The sequence below is a fragment of the Galleria mellonella genome, unplaced genomic scaffold, assembly GCF_026898425.1.
Source record: "Galleria mellonella isolate WM207_F2 unplaced genomic scaffold, CSIRO_AGI_GalMel_v1 utg121, whole genome shotgun sequence".
Lineage (NCBI taxonomy): Eukaryota > Metazoa > Arthropoda > Insecta > Lepidoptera > Pyralidae > Galleria > Galleria mellonella.
In genome coordinates, this window is record NW_026441983.1 from 509977 (window position 1) to 531909 (window position 21933).

Consider the following 21933-nt stretch of genomic DNA (forward strand, 5'->3'; position numbering starts at 1 on the left):
GTTACCATTCCTGAGGACTCAGGTGTTATTCCTGTTGCCGTCAGAGATGTGGTGAGTGCGAAAGCGAACCCATGTCTCCGACATATGGCACCTCGAGGGTATATCGTCTGGTTTTTGGTGGGTACACCCCCACCTTACGGGGGGACTCCCACAGTACCCATTCACCTCCCACAAGGTGTATGGGTCTGCATAAAGCATTTTCCAGACGTTAAAAAAAAAAAGGTGTTATTCCTGTGTACCCTGTAAATTCACGCCATATCCCACCGTTCAAACCGAAACACAGCCATGCAAACACAACTGCTTCACGGTAGAAACACGAGTGGGACAAGGAGAGGGATATAACAGTTACAGTTCTTAGGAATGGCAACGCTTAAGTATTTTGTGAAGTCAACGATGGTCTTTATGTCTATAGGGGACGGTTACCACTTTCTATCAGGCGGGCCGTCAGCTTGTTTGCCATTCCAAGAGATATATATATAATTAGGAAGTACGGTTTCGGGCCGAGGCACCGGAATGTAGTTAGGTTACTTCAAGAAGGTGTTGGGGTCTGACAAATTGGTTTAAAATCTCACCAATAGAAAACGGGTGTTAACTACTTCAACGCTGAATCTGGTAAATTGAAATCAAATGTTGTATATAGATAACTAAAAGGGGGAGGGGAAGGGGGGATTTAAGTCAACTATATATTTTTGTCTTATTTGTTAAATTTGATAATAAAAATAAAACTATTTAAAAATATCCTTTAGATAAATCCTTTGGATTTTTATATGAAGGTATGAACGAAAGCACGAAATAAACGAAATGACATATCTGTCACGCCTGTCTCCCAGTAGGGTAGGCAGAAATAATGGAACGCCAAATGGAAAAAAAAAACAAATTGAGTCCGAAAATTCGGAATTTCATTTCATAGACGCAGAAGTCCAGACTCAATGGTTGCCAGAGAGCAATGGAATGAAGTGTTTAAGGGGTAAAGAGGACGGATGGTGTATCCAACATCTTATTTTGCTCCCAAACTGGCGTTAAAAATGAAGGTTGGACTTAAATAGATATATTTCCTACAGACGGGCTAATATTTCCCGGTGAGTACATACTGTGTAGCAATGTAAAACGACTCCCCACTAGATGGAGTGACGACCTGAAATACATTGCTGGGAGTCAGTGGATGCAGGTGGCTCAGGACCGTTCTTTATGGCAGTCTATGGGGGAGGCTTATGTCCAGCAGTGGACGGATAATGGCTGAAATGATGAGTACCTACTGTCAATCCAGATTGAATAGACATAGGAATGAATTGGCTGCTCAATTTACAAGGATCGGGAAGTATTAGTTTCTCTCGATTAAAAAAACACCCCATCCAAGATCCTGATAGAAAGGTTTACAGAGACTGAGAGCTGATTACTGGATTGGTCTCATCATATCGTCATACCAGATGGAGACTTCGTACAAAAGTCGATTGCCTGGCCACCTCTGTCCCATTCGTGTTTCAACTGTGAAGCAGTTGTGTTTGCATGGCTGTGTTTCAGTTTCGGTTTAAAGGGTGGGATATGGCGTAAATTTACTGGGTACAGAGGAATAACACCTGAGTCCTCAGGAATGGCAACGCATGGGGGGTATCATGGGCGAAACAGTATACTCTGTTATGTCCACGGTACTGCTCATGTCTATAGGCGACGGTTACCACTTGCCATCAGGTGGGCCGTCAGCTTGTTTGCCATTCTAAGTCGTATAAAATAGTCGTAGAATACTGACGAATCTTTATATATAACATTTGTCAGATCCGTCAGTATTCTACGACTATGACGATAGAATGGGAAAATTCAAACCTGACATCCAAACAGCATGTTGGATTATTGTTCTACAAGGAAGCGATTCCTAAAAAGTCACTAGGATTCCATTCCATTCCATTTTTCACATTAAAAATATAAAGGGAACTTGTAAAGTGTTGTACTTTTAAAATATTTCTAATAAAAGCTTTCGTTCTTCTTTCAATTACAGTGTTATTGACTTGTAACCGTTTGATATGGGATTCCTTAAAAGGTATTTGGTGGGCGTTCCGTTATCTTGAAAGTTTAAGGACCCCTGTTATAAGGAATAGATTGGCAATGAGTAGATTAGACAAGAAAAAAAAGTACCCATTGATGGACAGCGTGGCTGTAGCCGTCCTAGGAAATGATGTCGTGACGATTTAGACACATTTAAAAGGGGCTGGTTCGAGGTGGCGCTGATTAGGGGAAAACCTTTGCCCAACAGTGGGACATGAGTTAAATAGACAGATGGATAAATAGATATTCAGTCTCAAAAAGGAGGGAAGCTACGCTGTTACAAGGTACACTAAAATTCGTATGAGTGTATGTTGGAAACTGCTATAAATTTTGTGGCAACACTGCCTCTTTTCTTTATGGCAGTCTATGGGGGAGGCTTATCTCCAACAGTGGACGGATAATGGTGGAAACGTTAATGACTGCCTCTTTCTCCCATCTTCTTCAAGTGATATGTTTTCTTTATGGGATGATAATGGAATGGTAACCCATAAAGAAGGCTGTGTTATCAGTGTATGTTGGTGGGACACCAATAGCGGATGATAGGCGAATTCGCCAGGAAATAACCACGATGATGTGGTTATTGGGGCCATTATTCCTCAATACTAACCTCTCTTCCCATCAATCGTCTTTTAAGTCGACCATAAAATTGTAGTTTTGTAATAATTAAAAATTTGTTTGTCTGAGGATCCTTGTATGCTGCATATTCGACATCAGCAATGGTCCTTCGAGCCGGATTCGAACTCCGATAAGGTGTCATAGTTAAAAATAAACCAATAGTTTATTTGGTAATCTTAAAATCTACTAGGTTGAAAAATTTAAACCTCGCGGTAGCTGGAACCAATGGTCGGAACGGTCAAAATTTTAAACCTGTTAGATTTTACACAGTTTTCCTGTGACATACAGACATTCAACAATATAAAATATTAAAACACAACGCGTGTCCGAAGCAGATTGACTTTAATAATTTGTTAACACAAAAACAATTCGCTTGAGCAAATAAAAAGACGATAGAGGCAAATTTGTTAAAATATTGAATTTATTAAAATATTATTGTATTTTCTGGCAACACTTAATACATCCTAATTATAATAACGATGAAATTAAGTAGAGACAGTGTCGAGTTTAAGGAAAATGGTATTGCAATACTGTTTATTTGATAAAATTCAAAATTTTATAAGCCTGGGAGGACGCAAACGTAATAAGAGATTGAGATATGGTACTCAGTAATTTAATCATCATATCTTCACCTTCAAATGGATTTACAGCACTCATTGCAAGCTTTTACTTCAGGCCGGCAATGCGCGTGTAATATCCCTGGTGTTACAGGCGTCCACAGTTACCCCGTTTACCATCAGACGGGCCGTATATTTGTTTGCCACCATAGTTGTATAAAAAAAAATATTAAAAGTTTTTTACAGATCTTGACATTCGATTTAGTTGAAATTTTGTAAACACCTTTAGTTCTGCAGTTAATACTTATATGCAATACTCCACATTGTTATATTTACAAAATGGCCGCCCGTCACAAGATGGCGGACGGCTTATAAATTGAGGTTGATTCTGAAGCGTCATTTGTCTAAATTTATCTCTTAATATAAGCATTTTAATTTGATAATTTAGCGAAATTATTGTTTTATAGACTAATATAAACTAAAATTCCAATAAATTGGACTTAAATATATTAGAAAATTAGTCTATATTTGTTCTTACAGTACAGATTTCACTGTAATATCGAATTAAAATTTTTAGAGACACATTTAGACGAATGGAGCCTAATGAAGAGCCTAGAGAATATGGATATCAAATGAGAGCTCAGAGAGTCCATAACGATAAAATAAATTACATTTTAAAAGTCATTTCACAGCCACAATATGGCGGATTGCATTATTAAAAGTTGCTATTAAATGTTTTTTTTTTTAATTTTTTTTTTTCAAACTAAAAACAGAAACGGACGTAACCACGCATTGTTATTCCGCACTGCATTCTCAATTAGCTTACGTACCTCTTTCTCTTTTTTCTTCTCCTTCTTCGACTCCTTATCCCTGTCCTTGTCCTTGTCCTTGTCTTTGTCCCTGTCCTTGTCTTTCTTCTCCTTCTTGTTGCCGCTCCGTTCTCGCTCTGGAATGGTCGTGTTTACACATCAAATTTAAAAGTACCGTTTACTAGTTACAGCACGCGATTTCGTTTGAGATAAAGCACTAACTCCCTGCTCTTCTAAATTCTTTGCACTATTACCAAAATATTTATTTTACACTTTATTGCACTATTTAAAAAAATAATAAATTCAGTAAATTGTAATGAGAAGTGATACAAAAAGCGGTCTTATCGCTGAGCAATCTCTTCCACACAACCTTTGGGTAGAGGACATTGGGAAAAAAAACAAAGGGTAGGTGGCGCACTGTTATGTAGATACTAAGAGACTACCGACTAAACCGTCTTTCAAAAAAACGTTCACGCTCAATTTTTTACTTTATCCGAGCAGTGAGTACTTTATATTATTCTCAAATTCGTGTACAATATAGTATATGTCATATATGTGTAAGTATATTTGTTATTCATATATATTTATTCGTTTATATATGTAATTTTAGTATGTATGTATATCAATAATTACTAGTACCGCATTCGTGTATTCTGCCACTTCCCTACGGTTGACTGGGAGAGAATGCTTTTAGCATTAAGTCCACCATGTACACATATATGTACTAATGAATAAATAAATAAATTAATAATGTGCTATAATGTATGTTTATATACACATATTTAATAGCACACATAACAAGAGAGAATGACGAAGGAAAATGAAGAGAGAACACACGGAAATACACGTTTACCTATTTTTTTTTGATGGGTGAAAACGGTATGGTAACCCCGCCTGCGCTAACGGGATACGCTGGCGGAGCACCAGTGAAGGGTGATAGATGAGAATGAAAACAGGCCAGTTAACCCATCATGATGAATTCATCAAGAATTAACCATGGTAGTTTCCAGGGGGAACCGCGAGGAGGACGACCTGGAGCAATATACCCAGCTAATAATGGGATTCTCAGTCTCCATTACTAACAATAATCGGGACATTTAGCGTCACGATCAGGTACAAATCGGGACGCGTCCTCAGACCCCTGAAATTCGGGACACCTGGCAACACTACTAGCTACCCACCGTGCAAGCAAGAGCTTTGAATTACACAAATAATACATATTTGAATGTATATGTGCTTTCAGATATGTATTTTTTGAGCTATTTTTGAGACCCCTATCTGGAAAATTACAGGAAAAGGCCGATCTTCTTGGATCCATCTTTGCGTCAAACTCGACATTGGATGACGGGGAGAAATCACCACCGACCATCACGTGTTGTAGGAGCTCTATGCCTGACATTAAATTCACGCATAGCTCAGTGCGTAGAGCACTTTTCTCCCTCGAAATCCATAAGTCGAGTGGGCCCGATGGTATTCCTCCAATTGTGCTTAGGACGTGCGCACCAGAGTTGGCTCCGGTTCTTACGCGTCTTTTCCGGCTTAGCTACTCATCGGGCATAGTCCCAAAGTTTTGGAAGACTGCTCTGGTGCATCCGATCCCTAAAAAGGGAGATCGCTCAGATCCAGCTAACTATAGGCCCATAGCTATCACTTCCTTATTCTCGAAGGTTATGGAATCCATCATTAACCGTCAACTGCTCCGGTACCTAGAAGAGCACCAGCTGATCTGTGATCGCCAGTACGGCTTTCGACAGGGACGTTCGGCTGGTGATCTTTTAGCTTACTTAACACACCGATGGGCAGTGGCAATCGAGAGTAAGGGAGAGGCCTTAGCAGTTAGTCTGGATATCGCGAAGGCCTTTGATCGGGTGTGGCATAGAGCGCTGCTTTCAAAGCTACCTTCATTTGGGTTGCCTGCGAGACTGTGCATTTGGGTCGCCAGTTTTCTCAAGGAACGTAGCATTAAGGTCGTAGTCGACGGAGCATGCTCTGATTTAAAACCTTTGAATGCTGGTGTCCCGCAAGGCTGTGTACTATCTCCGACTCTGTTTCTTCTGCATATCAATGATATGTTACAGATAAGTAATATTCATTGCTATGCAGACGACAGTACAGGAGATACATTATATACCGGTCATGCAAAGATCTCGCGGGCACATACCGATGAGTGCCGGAATAGACTTGTGTCTGAAATCGAAACTTCACTCCATCAAGTTTCGATCTGGGGTGAACAAAATCTTGTCCAATTTAACCCCAAAAAGACACAAGTCTGCGCGTTTACCGCAAAAAAGACGCCGTTTGTCGTATCTCCTCACTTTCAGGGCACTTCCCTTGATAAAAAGTCGAGTCTAGGAATTCTGGGCGTTGATATATCTTGCGACGTCCAGTTTTGCGGTCATCTGGAGGAGAAGGCTAAGATAGCTTCCAAAAAGTTAGGAGTGCTCAATAGGGTGAGACGATATTTCATGCCAGAACACCGCCTGAAATTATATAAAGCCCAAGTCAGGCCGCATATGGAATACTGTTCTCACCTGTGGGCAGGAGCGCCACAGTACCAACTCCTTCCGTTAGACCGCATTCAGAGTCGGGCGGCTCGAATTATCGATAGTCAACGCCTTACTGTCCGGCTTGATCCACTGAAACTGCGCAGAGATGTTGCATCTCTGTGCATCTTCTACCGAATTTATCATGGGGAGTGTTCTGAGGAATTGTTCGGATTGATACCTGCTGCTGATTTTCACCACCGTACAACCCGCCACAAACTAAAGTTTCATCCCAATCATCTGGACGAGTGGCGGTCTTCCACCGTGCGTTTTTCAAGGCACTTTCTTCCACGCACAACCATTCTTTGGAATCAACTTCCAGCAGCAGTATTTCCGAACCGATACGACAACATAACCTTCAAGAAAAGAGTATATTCCTTTTTAAAAGGCCGGCAGCACACCTGCAATGCCGCTGGTGTTGTGGGTGATCATGGGCGGCGGTAGTCACTTACCATCAGGTGAGCCGCATGCTCGTTTGCCCCCTGTGTTGTAAAAAAAAAAAAAAAAAAAAACATCAAATGCTGCTGTTGCCGATTTTCACCACCGTACAACCCGCCTTAAACTAAAATCTCAACCCAACCATCTGGACGAGTGGCGGTCCTCCACCGTGCGTTTTTCAAGGCACTTTCTTCCACGCACATCCACTCTTTGGAATCAACTTCCGGCAGCGGTATTTCCGAACCGATACGACATCGTAACCTTCAAGAAAAGAGCATATTCCTTTTTAAAAGGCCGGCAGCACACCTGCAATGCCGGTGGTGTTGCGGGTGATCATGGGCGGCGGTAGTCACTTACCATCAGGTGAGCCGCATGCTCGTTTGCCCCCTGTGTTGTAAAAAAAAATACGCCAAGGAATACAGTTTACCTTTCTCTTTCGTCTCCTTCTCCTTCTTCCTCTCGTCCTTCATCATCTTGCAGTACTCCCTAAAGTAGTCCTCTCTGAGCGCGCCGTTTTCCACCGCCTTGTACTTGGGCTCCGACTCCATCTTCTTCTTCACGTCCGCCCACCGGGCGTGGCGGTCAATCAGCTTCTCCTTGAGGAGGGCGATGAACTCTGTCCTCACCTGGGGAGAGAGGGGACGTCATTTCCGGTAGATGGTTGGCGCGACGGCGGGTCGGTCGGCCGACGGCTACCGGGGGCTTCCGTTACAATTTGAATTTTAAACAGTTGACTTTAAATGTTATTATTGTGTGTGTTTGTGTTGGTAGAAATTATATAAATCCATATTAGTATCGAATATGAAGTGACGTAAGACAAATAGATTAAAAAATTTTTATTTTTATACTAGTTATGAAATAAAAAAAAAAACTAAATATTATGAAATTTATAAATTAAATTTTTATTTGAAAAGAGCAATAATAATAATAATAATAATTTTTTATTAAAATTACCAAAACCCCCTTTTTTTAATTTATATTTTATATAATATAATATAATTAATAGCCGAGTTGTTTTCGTACATTTTTCACAACTTTTGAAATTGGAGGGTAGATTGAAAAATAGTTAACGCATCAAAATATTTATTTAAATTCCTTTTAAAAGACGTGCAAACAAATCTACCTGTAGGCACGCTTTCTTTACTGCATACACGATAACCTTTAGACGATCACCGTCTCAATTTCCAAATTAGAATTTAAAAGGGCAAAGAAAAAAAGTTATTTCGAATATAAACTTTAAAACAAAATTTCGGACTCTAGTTTCCAAATAACATAATTAATACCAACAGAGACAAGCTTTAAAAAAAAATTTTGAAAAAATTTAGTTTCAAAATATTTCGCATAGCCCAGAAGCCTGCCGGTGGCCGTCGGCCGACCCTTAAAAAACAGCCCTAATCTGAATTTCGCGCCTGAAAAAAAGAAGGTAGTTAGCTGCTGAAAAGTAAAACATTTCAAATTATGGCTGTGAAGAGAAATATGATTAGTTCCTGGAAGAGAAGTGTCGATTATTGGTGGCGGCGTCGCGAGAGTAAAGGTATTTTTAACAAATTAATTTAACCGCTTACTCCACTGGGTTTTACCTTGCAACGGTCACGGGTTCGATTCCCGAAACTAAGTATATTTTACCCATTTCTTATTGACTCCTATCCCTTCCTTTCCAGAGCTTCGTAAGAGACGAGAGGACCTTAATACTCGAGGTTATGGGCAGCAGGTTCTGTGCGGGGAGAAATCGGAATCCATGGAACATTTGATGTGCAATTGCGATTCCTTAGCGAGCATGCGTATGAGTCTACTGGGAACGGCTTATCCGGAGCCAAGGGACTACAGATATCTTAAACCGCGGGATATCGTTAGGGTAACACATAGGATCTATAAAATGATGGTATAAGGCAGGGGGAAGCACAACAGATCCCGATGGGTCGACGTGCAACGGCTTAGCTGACCCCATATGCGAATATAACATAAGATATGGGAAGCAGGGTCCCTTGTAAAACTTTACTAAAGCCTAACTGCGGTTTCTAACATGCCAGTTAAGCATGGCACCTTATGGGGAAAAAAACAACTGAGTATAAAAAAAAATAATCTATCACGAATTTTCAATAAAAACTACTAGTGAAGAAAACTAGTAAATGGATTTCCTATGTTTTTTTTATACAACTTAGAATGGCAAACAAGCTGACGGCCCACCTGATGCAAAGTGGTAACGGTCGCCTATAGACATGAGCAGTATCATGGACATAACAGAGTATACTGTTTCGCTCATGATACCCCCCATGTATTGCCATTTCTGAGGACTCAGGTGTTATTCCTCTCTACCAAGTAAATTCACTGCCATATCCCACCGTTCAAACCGAAACACGGCCATGCAAACACAACTGCTTCACGGTAGAAACACGAATGCGACAGAGGTGGCCAAGCAAACGACTTTTGTACAGTCTCCCTCTGGTACATTGTCTGCTTAATTATTGTGAACATATTGTTGGCGTGTCTTTTATAAATAAATAAATAATTATTTCATATATTGTGACCCTTTATATAGCAGGACGTGGAGATACTGTTTAACTGATGTAACACCGAAACGTAATACGTATGTATAGGAAGTACCTACGCTGTGAGACGCATCTAAACAAACAGTACAGCGCACGCGCGTCGCGAAGTAAACCGCGCGACCGACCAATAGGATCGCGCCTTTCGCGCTTCCAGAAAGTTCGCGGCTAACGAACGACATAGTTTTTTTTTTTATGGATAATGGAATGATAACCCTATCCTGCCTGCGCTATCGGTATACACTAGCGGGGCACCAGTGAGGAATGATAGGTGAGGATGAAAAGGCAGGTCAGTTAGCCCATCGTGAAGAATTCAACGATAAATTAGTCACGATGGTTCCCAGGGGGAACCGCGTGGAGGTCGACCTGATAAGGTATACTGATAACGATGGGGACTAACCTCCCCGTTACTAACAATCCCTTCCCCCCTGGACGATACAGTAGCAAGGCGACGAGTGTCCCAGTAACATCGTTATAATACTGTTTCTTGTCAAATTTTATTGTTACACACACAATTTCATAACAGATAACGTGTTCCCACGTTACACTAATGTAATACCTTAATTCGACCTCTATGATACCACAATAAAGACATTTGTATTTATTTTTATATACCAGTGGGAATCCACCGCTAGATACCTTTACTCTCGGTGACCGCACGCCTACATACTTGACTCTAACATGTAGAGAGCAAACCAATATTACTGGACTAGTGTTATTTTCAACAACGAAACCGGCTTGCCTTTTTTGTCTTTCATACAACTTAGAATGGCAAACAAGCTGACGGCCCACCTGATGGTAAGTGGTAACCGTCGCCTATAGACATGAGCAGTACCGTGGACATAACAGAGTGTACTGTTTCGCCCATGATACCTCCCACGCGATGCCATTCCTGAGGACTCAGGTGTTATTCCTCTGTACCCTGTAAATTCACGCCATATCCCACCGTTCAAACCGAAACACAGCATGAACAGTACAGAGATGTATGTATGGGGATTAGAGGTACTCTTAATGGGTGATAATGGCCATCTAACAGTTCCCATCGCTAGCAATATACCCTAACAGGTCGACCTCCACGCGGGTCCTACTGGAAACTATCATGGTTGATTTTATATGAATTCATCACGATGGGCTAACTGATCTGCTTTCATCCTCACCTATCAACTCTCACACCAGTGAGACCAATTGTAACGACAGCGCAGGCGGGGCACCAGCCCCGCCTGCGCTGTCGGTGTAGGTTGGCGGGGCACCAGTGATGTCAGTTGATACATAGTGACGAATTTATAAAAAAAAAAAAAAAAACAAGATAGATTTTAGTGGGAGTCGCGTGGAGGTCGATCAGATGGGGTATAATTGCTAGCAATGGGGTTGTTAGATCGCTATTACTAACAATCCCCCCCAAGGTCAATCATCAAGGTCATGGCACTCGGTTCTCTCTGCCTACCCCGCAAATAACTTGGCGGAACTTGGAGGAATTATATATATATATATCTCAAAACTATATATACGTATGTGTACATTTTACTTTAATTAAGGCGAGTAAACCCATGGGTTACGGCTAGTGTAACCCAATTTAAAGTCATTACTCCTTGCAATATAATCCTGATAATGAACGGAGAGACCGTATTCGCTCTGAAGGAGTCAACAGTTTCTGGAGTCAACATGCCAGTATGAGGCGAGTCTCACACGCAGCAAGCAGGTGTAGGGACAAAGGCATTCGGTACTCGGTTCTCTCTGCCTACCCCGCGAGGGACTTAGCTTGAAATTAATATATATTAATTACTTTAATAAGTAACATTTCAAGAAGAAGCACTTTCGTAAACCGAATCTTCGTTCATAAAAAAAAAAAAAATGAAAATTTAAAGAAAACGCTTGTAAACAAGTCTATTTAAATAAAAAAATTCAATCGGTAATTCATGCAAAAAAAAAAAAACTTTTTAATTGATTACTAAAAACAAATATAAGGTACGACCATGCATTAATTATTTTTCATGTAACCAATTTACATATTTTTTTATGCAACTTAGAATGGCAAACAAGCTGACGGTCCACCTGATGGAAAGTGGTAACCGTTGCCTATAGACATGAGCAATACCGTGGACATAACAGAGTGTACTGTTTCACCTATGATACTCTCCATGCGTTGCCATTCCTGAGGACTCGAGTGTTATTCCTCTGTACCCAGTAAATTCACGCCATATCCCACCCTTCAAACCGAAACACAGCCATGCAAACACAACTGCTTCACGGTTGAAACACGAATGGGACAGAGGTACCCAAGCAATCGACTTTTGTACAAAGTCTCCCTCTGGTAAAATTAAATAAATATCTGGTAAAATTAATTAAATAAATCTGGTAATATTAAAAATAAAATTCTACTATTTTTTATCAAAATCGATTCAGTCGTTTAGTTGTTGCAAACACTCATCCATATACAAGCAAAAATCTAGTTAAATTAAAACAAAGTTTCACTAAACTGTAAAAATAAAATGTATAAATTTAATCAAACTTGCAAAGTGTACAACTTGTATTTAACTCTGTACATACAAGTTGTACATTTTACAAGTAATTTGATACATTGCATAAATTGTACACATACCCATATTGTTATAGAGACAAAATTGATTACCAAAAATTACTGAAATAACAGCCTTTAAAAAAAAAAAAAAAACCTAATGAAGTGAATGTAAACAAATAAACAGTCGTCCCGCCCGTAAGCCATTCCGCCGCTGTCCGACAGCAGTACGAATCAAACGTCGACCGATCGACTGGACGTGTCGATTCGTTACCGATTACAGTCAGAGAGTGCTCCCGGGATGATTACAACGAGACGAGGATACATTTACATTAAATTCCATTGAAATATACTATACCTATATGAATAAATAAATGCAAATTGTACATTTTACAAGTAACACAGACCGGTGTACAAGTTGTACATTTCAATTTACACGCAAGTGATAAACTTGTAAACAATTTGCCATTTCGCTTCAACATCCGCTTGCAATATTGGTATACTCTCTATTTCAGCTCGATTCTACAAGTATTATTGTCATTTTACAATTTATTACGAAAATTAATTGTTTTATATTCAAATTTTAACAACAATATTTGATAATTACTTAGACAATTATTCAAAAACAATTTTTTTTTATAAATTTACCTCTGATATAATAATATAATTATAAATCTTTCTGTTCGTATCTCATTGTATACTTTTACTTAATTAAAAAAAAAAAAAAAAAAAAAAAAAACATTGACAATAAATTATCTTCTCCTTTCATATAAGAATCGTATTAGAATACCTTATATAATACTATATACAAAAAAATATTATAGCAAATATATACATTTACGCGGTCCAGTAGCTGTTTGAGATAATACAAAAAAAAAAAAAATTAGGCAATATATTAAAAGACATGACGCCTTTGTTAATTTTACATTAATAAAAAAAAAAGCACCTGAAAAAAAATTATTATTAGTCGTTCGGAAACTATCTACATTTCTTTAAAAAAAAAAAAACAACTTTATATAATACTCTGTAAGTCTTTAACTCGTTTACTTTTTCATGAACCCATCACCAAGTTCCGAGAAATCTACTAAAATGGTAGTATTTTTCTACCATTGCACAGGAATCTCCGCATGCAGTGATCACAGCTGGGTGGGGGGTGTGTTACTTTATATAATAACAAATTTGGGGCGGCCTCAGTTTCAAAATTTAATTGGCCGTTATTATTTTTTTAAATTTTCAAATTTTAATTTAATTTCATAATATTATAATTTTGATTTGCTTATAGTAAATCTAACCTTATATATTTGTGGCGTATAGGTGTGATCATTTGACGATAATTCAATATATATTTATATATTTATGTATCGCTTGATAACAGACTCCCTGCAAAAATAATGCAACGATAATGTCTCTTATGTATTTTAGATAAAGAAGTTTGGGAACATTATATTTCTTTTCTTTATCTCTAACTATTTTTTACTCACATCTTTGTAAGTATTAATTTATTTAAATTAAGCAACATTCTTATGAATGTTTAGGAAATAAATAAATAAATAACAAAAAATTTAATAATACTGTAATGTGAGTTGTTGTAAAATAAAAGTAAATTATTTCCAACTGTTGTAGAGACGTATTGTATTTGTAAATTAAATATCCCAATATCTTATCAGTAGCATAGATTAATAATAATTCTAACATACTATATATGTAGTATATAAATATTCCATTAGTCTGTGCCTGATTGACTCAAAAATCTATCATTGCTCTCAAATATTTAAATTTTAAAAATTTAAAAATTACAATTCTAAATAGTCTATGCTCGATCGATTTAAAAAAAAAATAGACTATTATTTCTCTTAAATATTTAATTTTTAAAACTTTAAAAAACTCTCTTAGACTATTATTAGTCTTATACTTTTAAATTTTCAAAATAAAAAAAAAGAAACGAAACATCTATTACAGTCTATGCCCCGGTCGTACCATAGAGATCGTCAATTGATCACCCCGTGCGCCGGCCGCCGCTCCGCCCGCCGCCGCCGCCGCCGCGCCCGCCTCCGCTCCGCTAGCCACAAACATCTAGTTGTCTATACCACACGCGGGACATTATGACCTACGGAGCGTCTAGACAGTTCTACATTATAGTCTCCCTAGTCTAGACTTCGGGTATTGACGTCTGTCGCGGTATCGGCATGGTGTCAAAACTACAATTCATTTTGTACACTTTTAAACACCAAGCACACGTCCGCCATTATTTAAAAATGGAATCTCTATTAAAAAACAATTAGGATCCAAGTGATTCGTTTTTCGAAAACATTGTTTTTGGTGCGTTCATTTTTTAAACGTGAATGACGTTCCGTTTTAACACTACAAATGTTGCCATGTGAAAAATTTAAAATTCTACCATTTATAAAAAAAAATTAATTACATGAACACAACAAAGACAAAAACGAACTAATATTAAAATATGACATTTTATAATTAATATTAAAATTGAAATGTAATTTTAAAATTAGAGAAAACATGCAATTGTCGCATAGCAGTTCGCAAGCACACGTGTGTGAGCAACACAGGAATCGAACCCGTGTGCACTTTTGGTTACAGGAATCGAACCTGTACGACATTAACACATCACAAATGATAATCCTGTAAAAAAATCATTAAAATCATGATATAATAATGAAAATGTGTTCAAAATTAATTTTAAATATATATATATATATATATATATATATATATATATATATATATTTTTAAATTTGAACTTACGATTCGAAATTCAAAATGAACTTTCATTTTATTTTATAAATGTATAATTATTTATTTATCTATCCAACATACTGTGCCTAGTTATAGTGTATTGAAAATATTGAGCATACGGCCCGCCTGATGGCACAGAAACGTCCACAGAACGTTTGTGATACCCGGGCACGTCACAGCTTCCCTCGGGCGTGAAACTGTCAGGCCCGAGCCGCAGTACACAGTAATATCACAATCTCATCTCGCCCTTCTCGCCGGATCACGGCGAGACGTCCACTTGAACACAAATGGGGGACAGACGTAGCCATGCGGATGACAAGATCACACTCAGGCAACACTGACGAGTTGGATAGATACTGTTTTTTTTTTAAATCAATTATTCAGTAAATTAACAATTTCACGAACAATATTGTACGGACATGCACACAAAGTACTTGTAAATATATAAAATATCACAATATATGTAATATAATATACTAGTTTTTACCCGTGGCTTCGTCCGCGCGACCGGGATTCGTTCACTGAGCGGGACAAAAGAAGTTTAGGTCCTGCTCCGTGTTCTATTGTACGTGCGTACCACATTGCATGATCGGTTAAGCCGTCAAGGCGCTATAAGGCAACAAACAAACAAACTCATTTTATTATTAAGGATGTACTGCCACTTATTGGGTTTATTCTCTAACCGTGCTATCTGGGGGGGGAAAGGGATTGTTAGTAATGGAGACTGAGAATCTCATTGCTAGCAATATACCCAACCAGGTCGAATTGCTCGCGGCTCCCCTGGAAACTATCATGGTTAATTCCTGATAAATCCATCATGATGTGCTAACTGGCCTGTTTTCATTCTCATCTATCACCCTTCACTGGTGCTCCGCCAGCGTATCCCGTTAGCGCAGGCGGGGTTACCATACTATTTCCATCCAATAAAACAAAACTGTGCCATCTTTCAAGTCGTAGCGAGCAGTATACATTTACAAATATCCGTTAAAATCGAGCGGTTAAAGAGGTTATAGCATGAAAAAAAAAAACATCAACACTATCCTATCCTTATTCTAATTATTATTTCGTGTCGACTTAGATAGATAGATAGATACTCTCTATTGTTCCCTCCATAAGATTACAATAGTAAACTTATTATAGATACAAACAATTACAAGGTAATATTGCACTGAGAGAACAATGGGCGGCCTTATCGCTGAGAGAGATCTCTTGCACGCCACCTTTGGATGGAAAGGAGTACTAAGCAAGGGGGGGCGTATTAAATTTTTCTCTTCCATTCTATTCATTCACTGTCCATTCCGCATACACGCCCATTCTGTCATATCATTTTTGGATATTACATTAAAATCTCTCTGAACATTTTAAATTGAAACAAACAAGCTGACGGCCCACCTGATGGAAAGTGGTAACCGTCGCCTATACACATGAGCAGTACCGTGGACATAACAGAGTATACTGTTTCGTCCATGATACCCCCCATGCGTTGCCATTCCTGAGGACTCAGGTGTTATTCCTCTGTACCGTGTAAATTCACGCCATATCCCACCCTTCAAACCGAAACACAGCCGTGCAAACACAACTGCTTCACGGTAGAAACACGAATGGGACAGAGGTGGCCAAGCAAACGACTTTTGTACAAAGTGTCCCTCTGGTATCTCATCTCCTCGCCATCAATCACCAGACCACACATCACACATAACTCTACCATTAAAATATTTTGTCTCCTTCTTTCACACTAAACTCCCAATTTAGAGTGAAGCGACAAAACAGTGTAATAGTAAAAATAGGCTTGTAAAAGCTTTCCCATTTTTAACCAACTTCGGAAAGGAGATTCCCAAGTAAATTATATTTTTTTTTACGCTTGCCACCCCATTACTCCGTCAGTTGTGAAGCGATTTAGAAAAATTATTTTTTGTATCTGAAAGGCTACACTCACAGATCGGTCCTATAGAAATATTATGAAAGTCGATTTAGCAATTTACTTTTTAGAACAAAAAACTGATTTTGCTAAAACAAAAGTAGTTTTTTTGAAGGGGGGGACAATCTTTAAATGTTACGTATACCATCATGATTATCGTCATTTCATCCATTACCTGTCCACTGCTGGACATAGGCCTTCCCCCATAGACTGCCACAAGGAACCAGACCGTTCCTTATGGCAGTGTATCATTGGAACCGATTTTTCCAGTACCCACGCGTGGCAGGCTGATCGGCAACCGCAGTTTGAATTTTGGTGATGTTTCAAGACGCTCACTGCTGCCCATCGCTCGACCATTAAGTGAACAACTACTGTCACCACGGTTTATAACTGTTGACTGTCCACTGCTGAACATAGGCCTAGCCCATAAGGCGGGTTTTGCCAGTAGTTGCCACGTTTGGCAGGCGGATTGGCAACTGCAGTTAGACTTTGGTGTTAATAGGAAATACAATGAAAAAGATCACTTTTTAAGACACGCCTCCAGGAATACACCTGCGATAACGCATCCAATTTGGCGCAGTAGTTTTTGTGTTACATCGAAACAAACATATAGAGAGACAAATTTACTAAAAAAAATATTATTTCGGCTTCAACAAATCTTATTATAAGACCCTTAATGTACGCAATATACCTAACCAGGTCGACCTCCTCGCGGTTCCCCCTGGAAACTATCATGGTTAATTCCCGATGAATTCATCATGATGGGCTAACTGGCCTGTTTTCATTCTCACCTATCACCTTTCACTGGTGCTCCGCCAGCGTATCCCGTTAGCGTAGGCGGGGTTACCATACCCCTTTTCACCCATTGAAAAAAAAAACACATCCCATGTACAGACAGACATCCAATCAAGACTTTACTACATTTGTAAGAAGTAAATATGAATAAAGACAATTTCAAATCAAGTACAAATAAATATTTACAATAACTTGTGTGCACGCCCGTAACAGTAAACGGATATATCGCTCCCCCCCATCCCCCCGCACCCCGCTGGTGCCACGCCCGCGACCTTACCTGCTCTCTCTTCTTATCCTTGTCCTCCTTCTCCCTCTTCCTCACTTCGGCCAGGTACTCGTTGAAGTACGTCTCGCGGTCGCGCTGCTTCTCTATACCTTTGAAGCGCTCGTCGCGGCTGTGCTTAGACGAGAAGTCGCTGAACGACGATCTGGTGGGAACGTAACAAGTATTAATAGCTAAAAGAGGTCGCTCACATGGGTACTACAATCCCATTAGGGTTTCTGTCGCTAAGCAGCTCGTGTTTCGGTTTGGTGGGTGGGATATGTCAATCAATATTAAAATAAAAAGTAATTGCATGCTAGTTTTAAAATTTGAAATCCCTTAAAAAAATTACCAAAAAAAGTTATCGCTATCCAGACAGCTCCATAGACAACTAAAAACTATCGCTAAACATGTAGCTTCATTCTCCCACAGACCACCAAAAACTATCGCTAAACATGTAGCTTCATCCTCCAGAGACCACCAAAAAATATCGCTAAACATGTAGCTTCGTCCTCCCACAGACCACCAAAAACTATCGCTAAACATGTAGCTTCATCCTCCACAGACCACCAAAAACTATCGCTAAACATGTAGCTTCATCCTCCACAGACCACCAAAAAATATCGCTAAACATGTAGCTTCGTCCTCCCACAGACCACCAAAAACTATCGCTAAACATGTAGCTTCATCCTCCACAGACCACCAAAAACTATCGCTAAACATGTAGCTTCATCCTCCACAGACCACCAAAAAATATCGCTAAACATGTAGCTTCGTCCTCCACAGACCACCAAAAACTATCTCTAAACATGTAGCTTCATCCTCCCACAGACCACCAAAAACTATCTCTAAACATGTAGCTTCATCCCCACAGACCACCAAAAACTATCGCTAAACATGTAGCTTCATCCTCCCACAGACCACCAAAAAGTATCGCTAAACATGTAGCTTCGTCCTCCCACAGACCACCAAAAACTATCGCTAAACATGTAGCTTCATCCTCCCACAGACCACCAAAAAGTATCGCTAAACATGTAGCTTCGTCCTCCCACAGACCACCAAAAACTATCGCTAAACATGTAGCTTCATCCTCCCACAGACCACCAAAAAGTATCGCTAAACATGTAGCTTCGTCCTCCCACAGACCACCAAAAACTATCGCTAAACATGTAGCTTCATCCTCCCACAGACCACCAAAAACTATCGCTAAACATGTAGCTTCATCCTCCCACAGACCACCAAAAAGTATCGCTAAACATGTAGCTTCGTCCTCCCACAGACCACCAAAAAGTATCGCTAAACATGTAGCTTCATCCTCCCACAGACCACCAAAAACTATCGCTAAACATGTAGCTTCATCCTCCCACAGACCACCAAAAACTATCGCTAAACATGTAGCTTCATCCCCACAGACCACCAAAAACTACCGCTAAACATGTAGCTTAATCCCCACAGACCACCAAAAACTATCTCTAAACATGTAGCTTCATCCTCCCACAGACCACCAAAAACTACCGCTAAACATGTAGCTTAATCCCCACAGACCACCAAAAACTATCGCTAACATGTAGCTTCGTCCTCCCACAGACCACCAAAAACTATCGCTAAACATGTAGCTTCATCCCCACAGACCACCAAAAACTACCGCTAAACATGTAGCTTAATCCCCACAGACCACCAAAAAGTATCGCTAAACATGTAGCTTCGTTCTCCCACAGACCACCAAAAACTATCGCTAAACATGTAGCTTCATCCCCACAGACCACCAAAAACTATCGCTAAACATGTAGCTTCATCCTCCACAGACCACCAAAAAGTATCGCTAAACATGTAGCTTCGTTCTCCCACAGACCACCAAAAACTATAGCTAAACATGTAGCTTCATTCTCCCACATCTTACAAAGGAGCAAAAATGAGAGCGTATTGTGCTGTGATCCCTTAGTAGTCTCTTACGACATTCCAATGATGAAGAATGGTGATAGAGTATACTTAATCACCTCATGGTGTCATTAATACATACAGAGTTATGCTGAAACAGCAAAGCCGTTTTTAAAAAGTTTTCTATCCGTTAAAACACCATATACAGGAGACTTAACATTTCCTGTTAATTTTCAACCCATGTTTTTTTTGGTTAAAATGTTCTGTATAAAACACGGGGTTTAAGGATTATTAGTAAAGAGTTAAACCGCCCCAGTTTTTTTTATGCGTGAAGATGGAATGGTAACCCTGCCTACGCTATCGGTATACGCTGGCGGGGCACCAATGAAGGGTGACAGGTGAGAATAAAGGCATGTCAGTTGGCCCATAGTGATCAATTGAACAAGAATTAACCACTATTGTTTCCAGGGGGAACTGCGTGGAGGTCAACCTGATAGGGTATATTGCTAGCGATGGGGTTGCTAAATCTCATTATTACCCATCCCTTTCCTCCCAACTGCCTCATTACTAGCAATATGGTCAGGCGGACTTCATGCACTTCCCCTGGAAACCATCATGGTCAATTCTAATTGAATTCGTCAGGATGGGATAACAGACCTGCTTTCATCCTCACCTATCATGTTTCCCTGGTACCTCGCCAGCGTATACCGATAGTGCAGGCGAGGTTACTATTCTGTCACCATCTTATGATTTACAATCCATTGTGAAATAAATCGAAGTACTCACTTGGAATGCACCTTGGCCTCCTCCATGAGCTGTCTGTAGGCCACCTTCTTCTGTTGCAGCCTGTTCTTCTTCTCTTTGCGTTCCTCCTCGGCCCTCTCGCGCACGTACTGGTCAAATATCTGTGGCGACAAGAGGAAAATACTATCATTTCAGATAAGAACCGAAGGGAAAATTAATTTACGAAAATTCATAACTTTAGTTATCAGAGGGAGATTTTGTGCACAAGTCGTTTGCTTGGGCACCTCCTACCATCTACTTCGTCCTCACCTATCATCCTCCACTGGTGCCCCGCCAGTGTATATCGATAGCACGGGTGGGGTTACCATTTCATTGTCACTCATTAAAAAAAAAAAAAGTAGATAGGTAGTAATAGCACCATTGCTTCCTTTGGAAACCATCATGTTTAATTCTTGTCGAATTCATCATGGTGGGCCAACTGATCTGCATTCATTCTCACCTATCATCTTTTACTGGTGCCTCGTCGGTGTACACCGATAGCGCGGGTGGGAATACCATTTCATTGTCACCCATTAAAAAAAAATAAGTAGATAGATAGGTACCTGGCGCCTCTCCTTGGAGTTGAGCATGAGGTAGCGCGCGTCGAAGACGATCTTGTGCAGCTCCTTCTCCCAGGTGCTGAAGGCGGACACGTCCTTCTCGTGCAGCATCTGCAGGAAGCTGCGCACGCGCAGCTCGTGCGGCACCACCGCCCTCTCGCGGGCGGCGCGCACCTCCGCCTCCACGGCGGCGTCGCGGCCCGCCTCCAGCGCCGCCGCGCCGCTCGTGCCGTTGCTCGTCTTCTTGCTGCCCGCCGTCGCCGCGGCCGCTGACGTGCGTTCTGTCCACATTAACGCAAATTTGTGCCTTTTTTGTGCTTCGAGGTAAATCTTTTATAGGACTGTTTATTCAAATTCACTTAATGCCAGACAACGAGATCTATTTTGTTTAGAAATCACGTTAGTGAAAAAGGTTATAATTTACTGAACCACATACCTGACAGGCATTCGGTCAGGACGGCGACAAACCAGGGCATGGTTTTGTGTTTTAGTCCCTGTCCTGACGAAATGCTCCATCACAGGTGCATGGACATCCTCAGCTATAATTTTAAAGATTATGTTGTTATTGTTGTTTATATGTATAATAGATTTTTCTATAAATTTTTATTTGATCCTTCGAGCCGGATTTTTATATACAAACATTTAACAACAATAACAAAATTCCTTTTTCCATTTGATGGTTCAAACCATTTTTTTTTTTATACAAACAAACATTAAAATTCATACAAATTCAATACTCGACGTACGAGAATGATAACGATAACATACAAATAGGGTTTAATTAAAATAAAAGAGAAAGCGGTACGACTCGTAAAAGTTTATAGTAATACAAATTAAAAAAAATATTGGACTAATAACTTTTTTTTTAAGATATAACAATAAATATAAGGTAATGTATGGTTTTATTTGCTTATTTGTTA

The 21933-nt window shown here is 39.7% G+C and overlaps 1 protein-coding gene across 5 annotated transcripts in view; it reads right to left on the bottom strand.

Moving 5' to 3' along the window:
* LOC113522358 (transcription elongation regulator 1) overlaps window positions 1-21933 on the bottom strand; it is a 67722-nt gene that overhangs the window by 21343 nt on the left and 24446 nt on the right. For 4 of the 5 annotated variants that reach the window (XM_052899646.1, XM_052899641.1, XM_052899636.1 and 1 more), the window contains 7 exons: window positions 21017-21294; window positions 20457-20575; window positions 17808-17958; window positions 15305-15426; window positions 14041-14122; window positions 7430-7628; window positions 4043-4158 (listed from right to left, as the gene is read on the bottom strand). In XM_052899646.1, the coding sequence (XP_052755606.1) occupies window positions 4043-4158; window positions 7430-7628; window positions 14041-14122; window positions 15305-15426; window positions 17808-17958; window positions 20457-20575; window positions 21017-21294 (1067 nt within the window). The remainder of the gene's footprint in view (window positions 1-4042; window positions 4159-7429; window positions 7629-14040; window positions 14123-15304; window positions 15427-17807; window positions 17959-20456; window positions 20576-21016; window positions 21295-21933) is intronic. The other variant, XM_052899650.1, reaches the window with a different exon arrangement.